The 17674-nt window shown below is 32.8% G+C and overlaps 1 protein-coding gene across 1 annotated transcript in view; it reads right to left on the bottom strand.

Moving 5' to 3' along the window:
- Positions 1-577: 577 nt before the first annotated feature.
- LOC127732247 (putative protein TPRXL) overlaps positions 578-17674 on the bottom strand; it is a 29840-nt gene continuing 12743 nt past the window's right edge. The window contains exon 2 of the mRNA XM_052241328.1: positions 578-1765. Within this exon, the coding sequence (XP_052097288.1) occupies positions 578-1765 (1188 nt within the window). The remainder of the gene's footprint in view (positions 1766-17674) is intronic.

The following is a 17674-nucleotide window of genomic DNA, read 5'->3' as shown; positions in this document are numbered from 1 at the left end:
CAAAGCGAATTGCATTTATCTTCTCCGTGGATATCTGTCCCTTCAATGAAGCTTTCCCTTGAAAAAATTTCCCTTTTACATTTTTGTTGATAACATCTTCCACTGAACAAATACTTCTGAACAGGTTGACTGCAAATCGTCTACTTGAATCACCTGAGGATATTTTGGCATCTTGCAGATGGTTGTCAGGGATTTGATTATATGGTGAGATGGTAGGTGCTGGTTGAAACAACTGCAAGTTGGTGTTAACAGAAGAAGGTTTGTTTTGCAGAATTGTTGTCAAACTCAAAGATAAAAATAGTGGGTCAATCACTGGTGTCCTAATATGGAGAGAAATTGGTGCAACTGGTTCTATATCTGGAATGTTGCTCTGGCAGTTCAGTTCCGCTAAGATGTCTCTGGCAGATGACGTTGACAATATGTTGCTACTTGTAGCTGATGGCAATGATGGTTTTGGATTTCTTACTTGTTGCATAGTTTGTTTATGAGCGATAGTTGACGGCAGATTTGAACTTGCTATTTGTGTTGTATATCTAGGTAATGACTCTGGAATACAGCTCTCAACTGAAGATTGTATTTAAGGAATGACTTGATGGATAGAATCTGTGTTACTTGTCACTACGTCAACGACCTGAATTTGTACAGGATTGAGAGACTGAATTGATATCAATACTCTGAGAACTTCATTCATTGTCTTCTCAATTCTGTCAAGGTAACTGCAGTGGTGTACCATTTGGCAGGATGGTGTTGTATTTATGTTGTCCTTCATAATACTCTGTAGAAGACGTGCTGATTCTGGGCTTGATATTATATGCTGAAAATTGCTGTTAGATAGAATGTCCGAAGAATCAGTTGGATCATCTGTGAAACTTGTTCCTTGTCTTGCAGATGACATGGATAATGGAGTAGAATTCTCTGAAGCTGAAGATACCATTGGTACAAATGGTTCTGCTACAAATATCTGCTGAGTAGAGAATGTTGGTGACTGTGTAGATCCTGGAGAATGGAATGTAGTTGACTGACTGTGAAATGTAGACTGTATGTCAGATATTGAGTTGGTCAGTGGTTGTTGAATATCAGGCTGAATAGATGGCTGGTTATACAGTGCTGAATGAGTAGATTTAGTAGAAACATAATTACAAGGTGTCGCTGACTGAAAAGATGACTGAGATACTGCTTGAACTGATGAATGTTGTGACTGTTGAGTTGAAGCTGGTTGAGTAGAAAGTACTGACGGAGGAGGTGACAATACGGCTCGAACTGATGAATATGGTGACTGTTGAGTTGAAGTTGGTTGAGTAGATGGTACTGACGGAGGGGGTGACAATACGGCTTGAACTGATGAATGTGGTGACTGTTGAGATGAAGTTGGTTGAGTAGAAAGTACTGACGGAGGAGGTGACAATGACAATATATCACAATTAGCTTCTGTAGATAATACTGACTCAGGAGATATAGCGGACTGACAATGAGTTTTCAACAGAATGGCTGGCTGAATATCAGACGGAGTTGACTGGTTATGACTTGTTGAATGAGAAGAAACTGGATATGAAGATGGTGTTGGTTGAATATGAGATGATAAGCTTTGTTTAGGTGGTGAGTTCCCAGGAGACATTTCTTCTGAACTTGATGTAAAGCTCATGACTTGCTTCATCACCTCTTCTGATGCAAGGTACTTTGCTGATTTTACACTGCTGGTACTACTGACAGACTTAGGTGGAGCAGTGGTTGCAAGAATGTTCGTCTTCTTCTTTTCATTTTTCTCCTACAACAAAATAAAAAAAATAAACATAATGTCATGTTTCTACAACCAATAGCTCTGAAATCTCAAGTCAAACTCAAACTTAACACAAATGTTAAACAGTTCACTTCATTATGAAAATTTGTACATAGTCTCAAGTTGATATGACAAGAACTTACTCTTATCCCAAATTTATACTATAACTTTGACCATAATGCTAGAATGAAAGAATGTGTACGGGGACAAATGCCCATGCTCAAATTTTGCAACAACAAAAAATTGGACGGACAGTCACAGTCAGTAAGCATTCAAATAAAGTTTGATGTAACCAAACATTTAATTATAACTCAAAAATACATAGATCTGGTAATTGTCAACTTTGACATTACACAGTTTACAGGATGTTAATAGGATTATGGCTTCAATAGTTTAATACATACATAGGGGATTATCACACCTTTTTTTACATTTTGGCATTGATCAATCAAATTTCTCAGGTAAATGCAACCCTAAACCAACAGGTAAAATGTATAAAAAATATTCAACTCTAAAATAACCAATAAATTTTATAAAAATATTCTAAAATATATCAGTAAATGAATAAAATCCTAAAATTGTATTACAAGTAAAGATTACAAAAAAAAAAATTAAAAATTCTTTATTCAGATCATGGAAGTTCTATATTGTCAATATAATTCTTCCATGTTTACAAGAAATGTTAATACAGAACATGCAGAATAAAACTTTCTGAAAAAAACATAAAAGAAACTTCATAAACTGATTTAACCAAGCAGAACTTGTATTCTGTAATTATAACTTAACTTTATAGATTTTGTGATAATAAACTAAATTCACTGTAAGGGTAAATGGAAAAAAGTATAAAACATCCATAGGTAAAAAAAGTCGCAATATATGATTGAGTAAATTTATAAATAAAACGAATAAGAAGTATGTTTGAATGCACATGAAAATTCGAAAGTATGACGGAAAATCACAGGATAAAAAGTCACAGACAAAATTTTTCAAACAAAAAGTCAGAGGAAAGAAAAGTCACAATTCAGTTTTGAGAGTTTTTTTTCTTTGAATAAGAAAACATTTATTTAAAAAAAAATCTTGGACTATATATATCATGTATATATTCAGCAACTTAGTAACAATTTTTTTTTTAAATCACTAGTAATGATAAAATTGTTAAGAAAACAAAATGTCAAAGAGGCTTGGTATTTCAACGGCTTCATGGTGTCAAGAAATATATCTTTAGTATGATTTAAATTTAATAAAGCTTCATTTATTAAGGCAAATGAACAATTTCCCAAAAAGTTAAATTATTACATGTAATAAAAAGAAAATAGTTAAAGATCCTCCTCTTACAAATATTTAAACAATTGTCAACTAATTTTTTGTGACTTTCAGAAGTTTCTGTCCTGAGACTATTTGTCATGTTTGTTCTGTGACCTTCTGTCCATCATGTCCATTTACCTAAAAAAAAATCACTCCTACAGGTATGAAATAATTGATTAAAATGAATTTTTTTAATGCATATATAAAAAGTCATAATCATATAATATATATACTGGTATACTTATCAGATCAGGTCTACAAAAAGGGCAAGGACTGTCACAAGATGCCTCTCATTAATCTCAAAAGTTCCTTTCAATAATTGTTGTAATAACTTAACTACTATTAATGGGGATGATTTTTTTTTTTTTGGGGGGGGGGGGGGGGGGGCTACGATGTAAATTTCAAAAAAGGCAGGACAGGAGTTTCGAGCAGGATGACAATTTATGTACAAAAAGTCTGGATAAGCTATTATAAAAAAAGCAGGTCTGGAAAGAGTGAAAAATAAAGAGGCAGGACAGAGATTACAACTGAAAAATAAATGGTAGCTCCTTTCTATGAATTAAAACAAGAATGTGTTCATAGTATATCGATTCCCCACTCACTATCATTTTCTATGTTCAGTGGACAGTGAAATTGGGGTCAAAACTCTAATTTGGCATTAAAATTATATAGCTCATACTAAAATGAACGAAAAATTTAACCTGAAGAGAACAGACGGACGGATGAACTGATGAACAGACCAAAAAACATAATGCCCCTAGGTGGGGCATAAAAAACTGCAGCACTTTCGATTTGAAAATATAACCATGCTATATCAGCTGGGAATATAAATGTCATATAGATATGAATAAAAGGAGATATGGGTATTATTTGAATAAAGGTTCATCTTTGAGTACAATAATGCAGAATAGAAGTAACGGTTGAGAAACTGACATTCAGAATTTTCAAATTTCAAAAGCCAAATAAAAAAAAATGTGTTTTTCCTGTTTCTCCTGTTTCTCCACCTACCCTATATTTTAAGCTTAGAAATAGCCTAGACCTTAACATTTGTTTGGTAATTTTTCAATTACCACTGTTAAAGTCAAGAATTTCTCTCAATGTGTAATAAAAGGTAAAATAAAAAAAAATTCCTTCCTACCCTACATGTATTTTATTTAAAGACACACATATTAATTTATTTAGCCTAATCAAAATGCTGGTAATGTTTGTGTAGTAACACCTGATGTAGTTGGATTCTGTGTGTCTGACAATTTGTTTGTGAATAATTTTATAGAAAAAAATACCAATAGAGTCCATGAACTGTCAGAGTATATACATTGCTTTATAAACATGTACCGCCGTACATCCCCAAATCAATAACCGACATTTTCTTTGAAAATCAGGTTAAAAATGGTATTATTCATTTTGATAATGCCTCTATGAGCAAGCTAGCCCTGGCAGTATGATCGTCTAATTCACCGTATTTGAAAACCTTTAAGCAAAGACATGATGAAGTTTCAGAGATTGGACTGAATTGTTATCATGGTTAATTTTTTTATATAACTATATTTAAGACACTCATCCCACCAAAGCTTGAAATCTTCAATTTAGATAAAAGGACTAGTGTTTTCTTATTGTTTTTTTTTTTATTGTGGTCAATTTTGTAAAGGACACAAGCTTAGTTAACTTTTGTTGTAATTATCTTCCTTAATTCTGTTGAAGTCACAATTTTTATCATGTAAATGTTGTACATTGACGATATTAAAAATGATTTTTTCTCTATTTTTTCTTAAATTATTTAATTTCCAAGTGATTTCAGTCATTGACAGTGGCAGGTCCATTAATTTCAAAAGAGGGTGCCCACTCCAGTCATTCTTTAGTAATTCCCTAAATAATTAACCAAATCAACAAAAGGGGGGAAGGGCCTGGATTCCCGTCTAAATCCGCCTCAGGATTAGTGTTTCTTATACATTCATGAATAAGAATATAACAAGCAATGCTATCAAACTTGTTAACTATAGACAATGATAGATGTATTTACACTTTCTCTGAATGACCCTAAATCAGTCTCTGAATATCTGTCTGACATCATGCAATAATCACTTTCAAATTATTCAGTGAAATGTTTTCAATTGTGATGTGTCTTGTGGTTTTAAGTAACACCAGCATGACCAGACACATTTTTATACAATTGTTCATTCTATTATATGTGGACTTTTTTACCTATGATTTCACAGAAAATGATTAGAATTGTTGACCCTTCAGTTAAATTTTGATCAGTGAACAATAACAGTTGAACTCTTGTTTCTTGCACCATCATTTGGTAATCCTTTGAGAAAGGGTGTCCAGGAGGATTTTTTTTTTCATTTTTACCTTTTGAAAATTTTCTATTTAGGAGAAAAGAAGACATGGTATAATTAATAATAAACTTTCCACCAGAAACAAAAAGACATAGAAGCTAATAACTATACATGCTATATAGGTCACTGCATGGCCTTCAACAATGAGCAAAGTAAATATAACATGGATCACGCTTTTAACATGTAAAAAGATCCCGAAATGAACATGATGAAAATGTATGCCAATAATACAAACGAAAAAATTAACTGCCTAATTTTAAAATGATTAACATGATTTATGTTGCAAACAATGAAGGAAAAAACATGATCACTGTTACTATAAACTTCCCCTTTCCTTGGAAAGAGGTGTATCCGAGTACATTCAGCATATTCAGTTGAAATCATTCCTTCATAAATTTTACAGACGCCATCACGAATTGGTTGATCGTTATGGAATAACCGTTTCACAGATGATATCTGATATCTATATGTTCCTTATGTCGTACAATCCCCTTCCCTTTTCACGATTTTGACCTACCGAATTAGACTATTTACCGAGTTTGTAACAACATGAGCAATACGACGGGTGCCACATGTGGAGCAGGATCTGCTTGCCCTTCCGGAGCACCTGAGATCAACCCCAGGTTTTGGTGGGGTTCGTGTTGCTTAGTCTTTAGTTTTCTATGTTGTGTGTTGTGTTCTATTATTTGTCTGGTTGTCTTTTTCTTTTTTAGCCATGGCGTTGTCAGTTTATTTTCGATCTATGAGTTTGACTGTCCCTCTGGTATCTTTTGTCCCTCTTTTGAAATAGGATCAACTCGCCAAGTTGAAAGAAACCCACAAAAAAATTACAAAAACACAAGAGACACTTCGTTGTAAGAGTACTTGCAGTTACTGAAAGCTACATTTTTAGTTCAATGCCAATAACAACTTATAAACCAATCGTGTAGCACTACATGTGTATGACACACTTTTTTTTAGTTCTTACCACCATGACCATGTAGTGATGTACCGGCACAGAACATTTCAACCCGCCCATTAAAATAATTAAGAGGTTGTCCCCTTAGCGTTAGTTTCATAATAGTTATGTTTACCCGTGTTTTGTCATTTATACACACATGAGTTTGACCACGATGACTAACATACCACATACACGAGACAAACACATCCAACATGTAACAAGTTTTAAGTGTGTAGGAGCATTTATAAGGAACGGGAAAGAAACTATTGTAATAGCGTCAATGTTTTAGCGAGAGTCGTAAGCACGGTCGGCGGTGAAAAAAGAGTTATATAAATATAATATATATTTATTCAAGATAAAAGGCATGAATTTGACTGATACAATACATTACAATGACACAGATAAAGCACTAGACATAGTTTATAGACACTAAAATGACTTACATAATTACTAAAAATTTAAATTCAAAAATAAATATATTATGAAAATTGTCATGATATTTTGACAATATGAAAAGACTAAATTAAAAAATGAGTGAAATTTAAATTGACTAGATTTTCTCTGTAGCCTAATACCTTAGGATGACCCACAAAAGTTATTGAAACTTGTGTCCAGTTGTGACCTTATATAAACTGTAAACAAAATATAAAACGGGCAGTGCTTTGTGTTTGTAAGCAGGGGATGTAAGATTGCAACCCCTCCCCGAACCTGAACAATAATAGATCGTAATAGTAAAAATTCTTATTGATGTTTATTGAAAAATAATCATTTATATAATAATAAAAAAATGAGATTTGACGATTCAATTAGAAATTTTACATCGTCCTAGCTAACCATGTTAACGCTGAATAACTAGTTAAGTTTTGAAACGGAAAGCGTGAAAAATAACAAATCATACAATACTACGTACCCCACCTCCGTTTTGAACGAAGGGATTCGTAAACTATTTTCCGAGACCGATATTTTCAAAATAGAAAATAATTCACGATAAGGTTGAAAAAATTCAAAATAAAAATTAAATTTTAATCTGGACGTTATCATGATAAATGTACTGTTGAGATACAATTTAATGGATGTATTCATTGGTAGTAATTGTAATCATTTAACACACATTGTATGTATCAACGTGGAAATAAATATTCATAGGACAGATTAAAAAGCAGACCTGTCCCCATGACTGACAGGACTGCTCTGTTAAATAGCAAACTTGTCCACAGGTCTGGTCTGGTCTGGTTTTTCAAGCAGACCTGTCCACAGGTCTGGTCTGGTCAAGCAGACCTGTCCACAAGTCTGGTCTGGTCCAGTCAAGCAGACCTGCCCGAAGGTCTGGTCTGGTCAAGCAGACCTGTCCACAGGTCTGGTCTGGTCAAGCTGACCTGTCCGCAGGACAGGTCTGCTCTATCAAACTTGTCCTCATGTCTGGTCTGCAGCAGTCCTAAAAAAGTAGACATGAGGTCTGGTCTGCTAGAGATGAAGTTAACTAACAGGTCTGCTAAAATGTTCCCAAGCTAACCTATAGAGCAGACATAAGGACTGCTTTAAGTTAAGATGTGTACAGGTTAGGACCGCACCCATCTGTAACTGGTTTACTCCAACAAAGTAAGATTTCATATCAAAAGTTTTAATTATCTAACAGTTATTAGAAATTTAAGTTAAAGCTCACTTTACACTATACAAAAAGAATAACTGTTACTCAACAGTAATGTATATGGTGTAAATAGTTATCAAAGGTACCAGGCTTATAATTTAATACGTATGCCGCGCGTTTCTGCTACAGAAGAAAACTTTAAATGTTTACTTTAAACTTCATTGCAAACATAACATAATGAGTTGTAAACTCAAACCACAACAGTACGATATACAATGTGATTACAATTTCAACTACAGCAATATCATTTATGTTATATACACATTGATAAATATTCTCTGATCAACTCAGATATGTTAGATGCTTTGTTTATCATTTTTCTTGTATTTCAAATATAACAAAAGTCAAAACTTTAATTTAACTGTTGCAAGTAGTGACACCGAATAAATCATAACATACAACCAGTACTGTTATATCTGAATCGCTTTCTACCTTTAAGTCATAATAGATCCTTCCAATTACTTATAGCTATATCTTTATATTAAACGTCTGAATAATAGTTAACGAGGGCGCTGGATCGTTACGAGTAACGATACATGTACACAATAACTAAATTATACAATCGCCTAAAAAGTGTACAAAACAACACCAATAACCAAAAAAAAAGAAGAAACTCTGAATGTAATTATTGACACAATCATTCTTGTAACATCATAACTGTCGTCACTTTTAGATTTTAGAGTTGTGACTGTTCATATCGCACATTACGATTTTTATTTGAAGCATATCTTTGCAGTCTCTGTTGTGAATAGCTATATAATCTATGTCATGTTTAACAATTTAGAATTTTACAAGCGTCTTAACTGATGTTCGGTTTTAACTGTTTTATTGTATAAATTTCAAGTTGGTATAGTGTAATCAAAGTAAATTGATATGACTCATTTTACATCATGGTGCATGAAGGATATATGTTATCCGAAATATTTATAGATAATTACATTTATAGTTCTTTAAAAACACTTGATGATTTCATATCGGGTCATGTACCAGATAACGTGTATTTTTCTATACCACTTATGAGTAATGATTTTGTGTGTTTACAACTAAAAGCACTAGATGAATCAAAAGCAACAGGTCTTGATAACATAAGTGCAAAGTTTTTAAAGATGTCTTCTCATCCTATTTCACTACCACTTTGTCACATTTTTAATTTAAGTATTAAAAAATGTATTTTTCCATCTTCATTTAAAACTGGCAAAAGTGATACCAGTTTATAAGAACAAAGGTTCAAGACAGGATGTTTTTAATTACAGACCAATTGTAATTTAAACTCTCATTTCTAAAATCCTCGAAAAACATGTGAAAACACACTTAGAAAAGTATCTTAATAAATACAACTTATTGTATAGAATTCAGTCAGGCTTTCGCACAAACCATTCTTATCAAACTGCGTTAACAGCTTTATTGGATAAATGGCTTAAAGCCATTGATGATGGCGATCTTGTTGGGGCAGTGTTTCTAGATCTAGCAAAAGCCTTTGATCTTCTCAATCATGAACTGCTTATTCAAAATTTAAACAAATACAAATTTGCTTATACTTCGCTACGATGGTTTACATCATATTTGGCTGACAGATATCAGAAGGTATCTATTTCAAATACATTTTCAGACTTACAAAAACAAAAAACGGGTGTACCTCAAGGATCCGTTTTAGGACCTGTGTTGTTTTTAATTTTTATAAATGATCTTCCTTTGTCTAATCCTAATCATAACACCGATTTGTTTGCTGATGATAGCACCATATCAGTCATTGGACAAAACAAAAGTTGTATCAGTCATAAACTTAATACGGTTTTACAAGATATTTTTCGCTGTTGTGATGACAATAAAATGGCTGTAAATGTATCTAAAACGAAGGCTATATGTATTGGCTCTAAACAGAAGCTTTCAGTTACATCAAATGAAAACATTAATATTGCTATGAATGGACAACAAATAAAAGAAAGTACATGTGAAAAGGTTCTAGGTACTTTTGTTGATGCATCTGTATCTTGGTCTTCTCATATTGATTATATCATAAAAAGGGTTAATTCTTCTTTAGCTTTACTAAAAAGGATAAAGAAATATTTAAATCACAAAGCTAGACAAATGTTCTATAACGCTTACGTTTTACCTCACTTAGATTAGTGTTGTTCAATATGGGGAAACTGTAATAACTTTCTATTAGATAGTTTACTAAAACTGCAAAAGAGGGCAGCAAGAATAATTTTAGACGAACATGATTGCACCAAACCTTCAAGCGAATTATTTCACGAATGTAACATTGTGCCGATTACACAAAGAATACATTATCATAAATCATTACTAATGTATAAGGCAAAACATAGCTATATCCAGAATATATGTTCAGTCTTATTGTATCAGCTTCTGCAAACCAAAAATACAATACGAGATTTTCGTCCTCAAATAATTTTATAATTCCAAAACCAAAGACAGAGTCTAGTTTCTCGTACAATGGACCAAAAGTATGGAATGCTCTTCCTTATTCAATTAAAAAATCAAACACAGTATTACAATTTAAACATAACTACAAATCTATGTACTTTTAACATTACCATGATATTTGTACTGTAATGCCATATATAATAATTGTTTATTGTATTTAAATTGTATTACATCTTTTTTTATCATTATTATTGAATATGTATTGTTTATTTTTAGTGTAATTATTATTGTATTAAGAGAACCTTATTGGAAATTGGTGTAATCCAAATGAGCTACTCTCTCTAAATAAAGATATTATTATTATTATTATTATTATTATACATTGATAAAACTGCTCCATAATGATAATCTCCATGTGCAGATGTGCACCTTGGGTTTGAAATTTTCAAGATTGCAGCCGTTATCAAACAAAACGCCAAAAAATGTGAAAAATCGAAAAGTGGTCAAAATTAAATGAAACTTTCAGAACTTATAACTCATCATTCGAAAGCGTGCCATCCATCTTAATAACTTTCTAAATGGCTACCGTTGTCATGGAAACAGTTCAAACGTGAAAAAAAAACGCAAATAAATCCTTAATTAATTCATAGAAAATCAACCGTTACAGATACGACCCCCAAACTTCAACTTCGTAACAACAGTATGAACTGTAGAATTGATTGCCGTTAGATATTTGAAGATTGCTGTTGTTACTATGGAGATCAGGCTAAAAGTGTAATATTGATCCATATGGGAAAAAAACGTCAAAATAACATTTTCTTACAATTTTAAAGCTCATTATCGGTTAAATACTATTGAAATGTCATATGTCTTTGAAACTTTCAAAATGGCCGCGGTTGCCATGGAAACGACAAAAAAAAACACACATTGTACATTTCTCAATTTGAGACTAAAATTCTGAAATCAAGACTATGTGCATACGATCAAATACAAATCTGTACTGCAAAACATCTTCTAGAATATGCTAGAGGAAAACGAATATACAATTTAACGTGCTTCTATTCTATACAAAAATCGTGCTTTGAAGAGAAAATCGCCATTGAGAGAAATAGAAACGCCCAAAGTACACATTAGTGACATTTCTTCACTGGCATTAAAGTACACATCAGGTAATCAAACACATGCTAACATATACACATTAGCTGAAATCAATCGATGAGCGTGTAATTAAATTGTACAAGATAAGAAACATGTATCGTGTGATACGCGAGCTGTTGAAGAACAAAATGAACTTGTAGTATGCGGCTCCGTCAATATATACACATGTTGTCTGTTCCAAGGTCCCCTCTAAAAAGACTATTAATGTGCTAAGTTCACTGCACAAAGTCATGATTTTCTCTGACTGTTTATGACGTCTTTACACTAAATTCATTGGATGCTGGATGTGTACTGATTGATAATTTAGTTTTAGATGCCTGATATTTTTTATTAGTTGTTAGTGGCTTTGAACTAGCTGTCAGTTAATACGAGAACTCTCAGATCTGAACTTAGTGTCTTTTTGTTGTTGGGACATACAAGTAAGCGGTCACTTCCAATCTGTGTATTATTTGTATTTGTATCCATCTGATGAGTTAAGCCTTTTTCAACTGATTTTTATAGTCCGTTCTTATGTTGTACTGTTACATTACTGTCCCAGGTTAGAAGAGGGTTGGGATCCCGCTAACATGTTTAACCCCGCCACATTCTGTAAGTATGTGCCTGTCCCAAATCAGGAGCCTGTAATTCAGTGGTTGTCGTTTGTTTATGTGTTACATATTTGTGTGTACATAAGTTTTCTCGTTTTAATAGTTTTACATTGTCATTTCTGAGCCTTTTATAGCCTACTATGCGGAATGGGCTTTGCGCATTGTTGAAGGCCGTAAGGTGACCTATAGTTGTTAATTAATTTCTTTGTCATTTGGTCTCTTGTAGAGAGTTGTCTCATTGACAAGCATACCACATCTTCTTTTTTATATATAAACGTACATATAAAAACGATTGTGACCCGTGCAATTTGATTTTTCTATGCCTGTTTGATTTCATATTGTAGAGTAATGATAATGAGTTAATCATGTTTTTAACTGTATCAGAACTATTTTGTGGATCGAATCATTCAACGAAATGATTCACCTTTGTTTCACTTTTAGTGTTGCCATTTTTCTGTGATTGGCTGAACACGCATTAAACATTCGTAACCAATCTCTAGCTAAGAGGTTAAATTATAGGTGACATTGAATACGGAATTAATTCAATGTTCACTTGCAAGTAAAATATTCATCACCTTTTCTTTCTTGGCTTATTAGGACAAAATTGAACTAAACATGCTAAACTGGCTGCTAAAAGCCAATTTAGGGATAACTGTTTTAATTGTATTTGAAGCTTTTGCGGACGTCCATCGGTATTTTTACTGTAACACTTCTGTTTACCTAGCGTCGAGTAGCGGAAACAGGTAAACGGATATTTGGAACAGCAAATCTGTCAAGTGACGTCCGCAAAGCTTTAATTAAATGCAGTTATCTTTATTATAATGCTCAATAAACAAATTTTTCAATTTTAGTCATTATTTCAGTGAAAATTGTTCATTCAAGATTTTGTTTTGAGAAATGATGTTATCTTCTTTGGCACCTAAACTTGACGACATCAAAGGTATGCTTCTGGTATCAAACCTAAACACCGGGCGATTTCTGGCTTCTTGTCTGCTTTAGAATGTATTAATTTGATGCTAATTTAAACTAAGGTGAGGATCTCAATAATACAGATCTCGGATTCCTATCCCGCCTTTTGATATACTTTTGTCCTTTGTGGTTTATAGCTCTTCATCTTTTAATATGCTTTGGATGTTCCGGTAAAAATTTGCCTCGGTCATCACCGAAGAGACATTGATTGTCGAAATGCACATCTGGTGCAGAAAAGTTTGTACAGTTTATGTTATTAAACGTGTAAAATGAGATTTGTATGGCTTATTAATGGAGAAACTACTCGTCAATTCATTTTAGAATTCAAAATAACGGCTACCCAAGTTACAGACAGGCAGAATATACGCTTATTATCATTTAATCAGGACCATTGATAAATCATAATTGCATACGAGATATCATTTCACTTTCATTAATGATTGAAATCAATAAAATAGCCTTTTTTTCCTGTTTTTTATATCTATATCTAATAGCTAATGCCACAATTTTGAAATATACATAACTTTTGACGTTATTCAAGCTCTATAAGAAATGTTATCGTAGGAAATCATGATATTGCGGTATTTACTAGTGTTAAACCATTCAAACGGAAAAACCAACGGTCTAATCTATATAAAAACGAGAAAAGAGAAACACGTATGAACTACATAAACAGACGACAACTACTGTAATCAGATTCCTGACTTAGGACAGGTGCAAACATTTGCAGCGGGATTAAACGTTTTAATGGTACCAAACCTTCTCCCTTTTCTGAAACAATAGTATAACATCACAACATAGAAAAACACACTATAAAATATCAATTGGAAGGCTTAACTCAATCAAAAAACGTAAATTAACACACAATGAACAAATAAATTTGACCTATGACACCTGAATGCAAATACACAGTAAGCTTATTGTACGCTGAATCCAAAAATATATTGTTCATACACAATATTTTTTAAATAAGGGAGATAATTTGATACTTCCGGTTTGAAAAAAATGTTACTTCCAGTATTATTCAGACGTTTAATTGACTCTGATACCAAAAATATCTGGGTCTTTAAACTTTTATATTAATTAAGTACAAAAAAGCTTCTTCAAGTTTACACAAGGTCACTTCCGGTTGGCTTTCCTAAGGTTAAATGGCTTTAAACCTAATGCATAAAGTCCCATGGCTTTATCATGTTAACATATGAGGTAAAAGCAAAGGTCAAAATCTAGAACGTCAATTAACCTATGACCTTGAGCTCATTTCAAGGTCATCAACCAAGGACCTTAAATCAAAAGACCCTAGGTCTTAATTATATTTGGTTCATGAGTTACATTGTATATCACCATATGCATATTTTTAAATAAAAGAGGGGAGAAAACTCTAATTTGATGTAAGCGTACCCTTGAAACCAATATGTATGTGTTACAACATGTCGCAACTAACAATCAAGTAAAAATATGTTGTCGATATATTAACAAATCATGTTTGAAATGAGGTGAAAATCAGCCAAAATCCAAATTTAAAAATGACCTTGATCTTTGAACTTGACCTTATTTTTATTTTTTGGACCAAGGACCTCAAATGAAAAGACCCTAGGTCTCTATCACTTATGGTTTACTAATTACAATTACTTTATAATTATTTTAAATATATAAGGGGAAATAACTCTCATATGGAGTGTCCGGACCGCTTCAGTCAAAATTATTTATAAGATCCTGGGGATATAACGAACAAATTAGTGAAATAATTTTGTCGTAATCTTTAACGGTTGCGAAGAAGATGCGTACACAAGGAAAACAGTGTTTGGGAAGATAACTCTTACAATGAAAAGTGTTCGTCTTAACAGGGTCAGTTTCAAAATGGCTAAAACTGTTCGATATCATACGCAAAAAATCTACGCGACATCTTGCAACACAAAAAAGCACCGTGAAAAAAAATGTGGCAAAAGAAGAAAAAAATAATAGTAATAATAATAATAATAATAATTAAAAACCAATTGTTCAGAGAACAATTGAAGGTCTTTCCACATCAATGTTCAAAGTTATTGAAAAGAATCTAGTTCCGGTTTACTCAATGTTAAAATTAGCATCCAATCATAAGTTTCTTTATACTGATGGGATGAATAAATGGTTTCTATATATTTTTGATTTAAATAAGGGACATAATGTGCTACTTCCGGTGAATTAAATGTCACTTCTGGTCTCATATGATAGCTTCTTTCCAAAAAATATATAGTTTCTATTTACTTTTGCATGTAGAACAGGAGATAATGGGCCACTTCCGGTTGTTGAAAGTCATTTCTAGTCTTGAGTGATAAGGTATCTTTATTACAAAATATACGGATATTTTTATATGAAAAAAGTGCAAAAATAGATACTTCCGGTTTTCTCAAGGTGACTTCCGGTTGTCATTGTTCAAGGTCATATGTCACCTAACCTTTTGTAAAAGGTCATATGGCTTTATAATGAACCAAGTTGAAGTTATAATCAAATAATCTTATATTAAGACATTTCAGGGGCACTAACTCCTATAAGATGCCATTCAATTGTATCAGACCAAATGTAGCATATCTTCATTACAGTAAAGCAAACATTTTGCACTTATTCTTTCATATGTTTCTTTCAAAGTGTTGGAGAAAATGCAAAAACAAGCAAAAGTCAAAATTGAGAACTTGACCTTGACCTTTGACCTTGACTTTTTTTACATTGACTTCATTTTCTAAGTAAGGACCTAAGGGCCTCAAAAAAAACATTCCAGGGTTATACGGTTAACGGTTTATGAGTTAAAAAACATTCCCTCAAATTTATTTGGTAAAGGTAGATAACTCCTATAAAATTTAATCGAATCGCTTCGATCCAAATTAACCAAACATTCCTGAGGATTTAACGAACAATTTAGAAAAATAATTTTGTCGATATCTTTTTTTGTTACGAAGGTGATGCACACACTTAAACAGTGAATAGGGAGATAACTCTTACAAAGAAAAGTGTTCGTCTTAGCAGGGTGAAATTTAAATTCGCATAAACTATACAATACAATATGAGAAATATCTAAGTGACATATTGCGAAACAAATATTTATCGCAAGAACACAATTAGGCGGAAAAAAAAATAATCAGAACAAATACAATAGGTTTCCACAGAAAAGGGGAAAGACCTAAATATAAATCAATTGTCTTAAAAACAATTATTCATGGTCTTTCCCCTCCGAAACATGATTGATTGATTGATTGATTTTTATTGATTGATTGATTGATTGATTGGTTTGTTGGTTGGTTAATTGATTGCCTGATTGATTGACTAACTAATTAAACACATGAGATAGGGTTTCTTGAAACAAGCAAATAAGAATCAAATGAGATCTTGGACCCCGTATTAAACACATTGAACCGACAAAGGTATGCAATGAATGATTGATTGGTTGGTTAAACATATGAGACCTAGCCTCTAGGAACACGTGAAAAATAAAATTGAGAGCCTAGTGGCATGTTTAAACACTTGAGACTTAGCCTCCAGGAAAACGTGAAAAAGAAAATTGAGAGCCTAGTATCCGTGTTTAAACACTTGAGACCTAGCCTCTAGGAATACGCAAAACAGGAATTGAGAGCCTAGTGGCCGTGTTTAAACACTTGAGACCTAGCCTCTAGGAATACGCGAAAAAGGAAGAGAAAGCCTTGTGACAGTGTTTAAACACTTGAAACCCAGGCTCTAGGAACCACGAAAACGGGTCCGTGCAACATGTTTTTTTATATTTAAATTATAATATTTGTAGGAACATGCAAGGATTTAAACACACTTACAAAAAGTATCCTTGCATTTTCCTGTATTAATGTTCTCTTTTTTATAGCGCTTCCCGAAATTTGTGTCTTATTTACTTATTGATCTTATTGTGTGCATGTGCATTGTATTCAATTTTGTTTTTAAAGGAAATCGGACCTGACCTGCATGGATCTTTTATTTTAAATCACCGTGCACATTTTCATTCTGTTCGGAAAGGAGAAAACCCCTATTTTATTTTAGGAAGCACGCGCCGCACTGGATGGTGTGATTGTGACGTAACTAAGCAGATATACACAAATAGACTATTTTTGTTTTTAATTTCTTTGCAGAGGAGTCGTGCTAACGGTTTTAATTTTCTTTCATTTACAGGTCATTGATATCGGGTCATGCATGCTTTTTACGTACACATATTTACGGGAGCACAGAATTGTATTTTAATGCACGTTTAGAAATTTAGTTTTAGGATTTTACTTAGTCAAATATTCACGAGGTTTGGAGAGGTTTCTACGTCATTGATTTTAATTTCTCAATCCAGATTGGAACGTCAAGCTGACTGCACGTGATTCATACTGCAAACGGAAATATATTTTCTCGATTCATTTTACAGGTAAACAAGTGTCCAGTCGCTGACCACTGGTCTACATTCATTGCATGCACACAAAAGTCATTCTAATGTTATAGTACTTTATTCAAAACGTTTATCGATTAAATTTTAGAAATACACGAATTGGAGCAGATTTTTGTAGGAATGGATTTGTATTTCAGAAAGAAGTTTATTTATAAAAAAGA

This window comes from Mytilus californianus, unplaced genomic scaffold, assembly GCF_021869535.1.
Source record: "Mytilus californianus isolate M0D057914Y unplaced genomic scaffold, xbMytCali1.0.p SCAF_22, whole genome shotgun sequence".
Lineage (NCBI taxonomy): Eukaryota > Metazoa > Mollusca > Bivalvia > Mytilida > Mytilidae > Mytilus > Mytilus californianus.
Note: the sequence above shows the minus strand (reverse complement) of the source record. Positions and strands in the feature narration are given on the sequence as shown.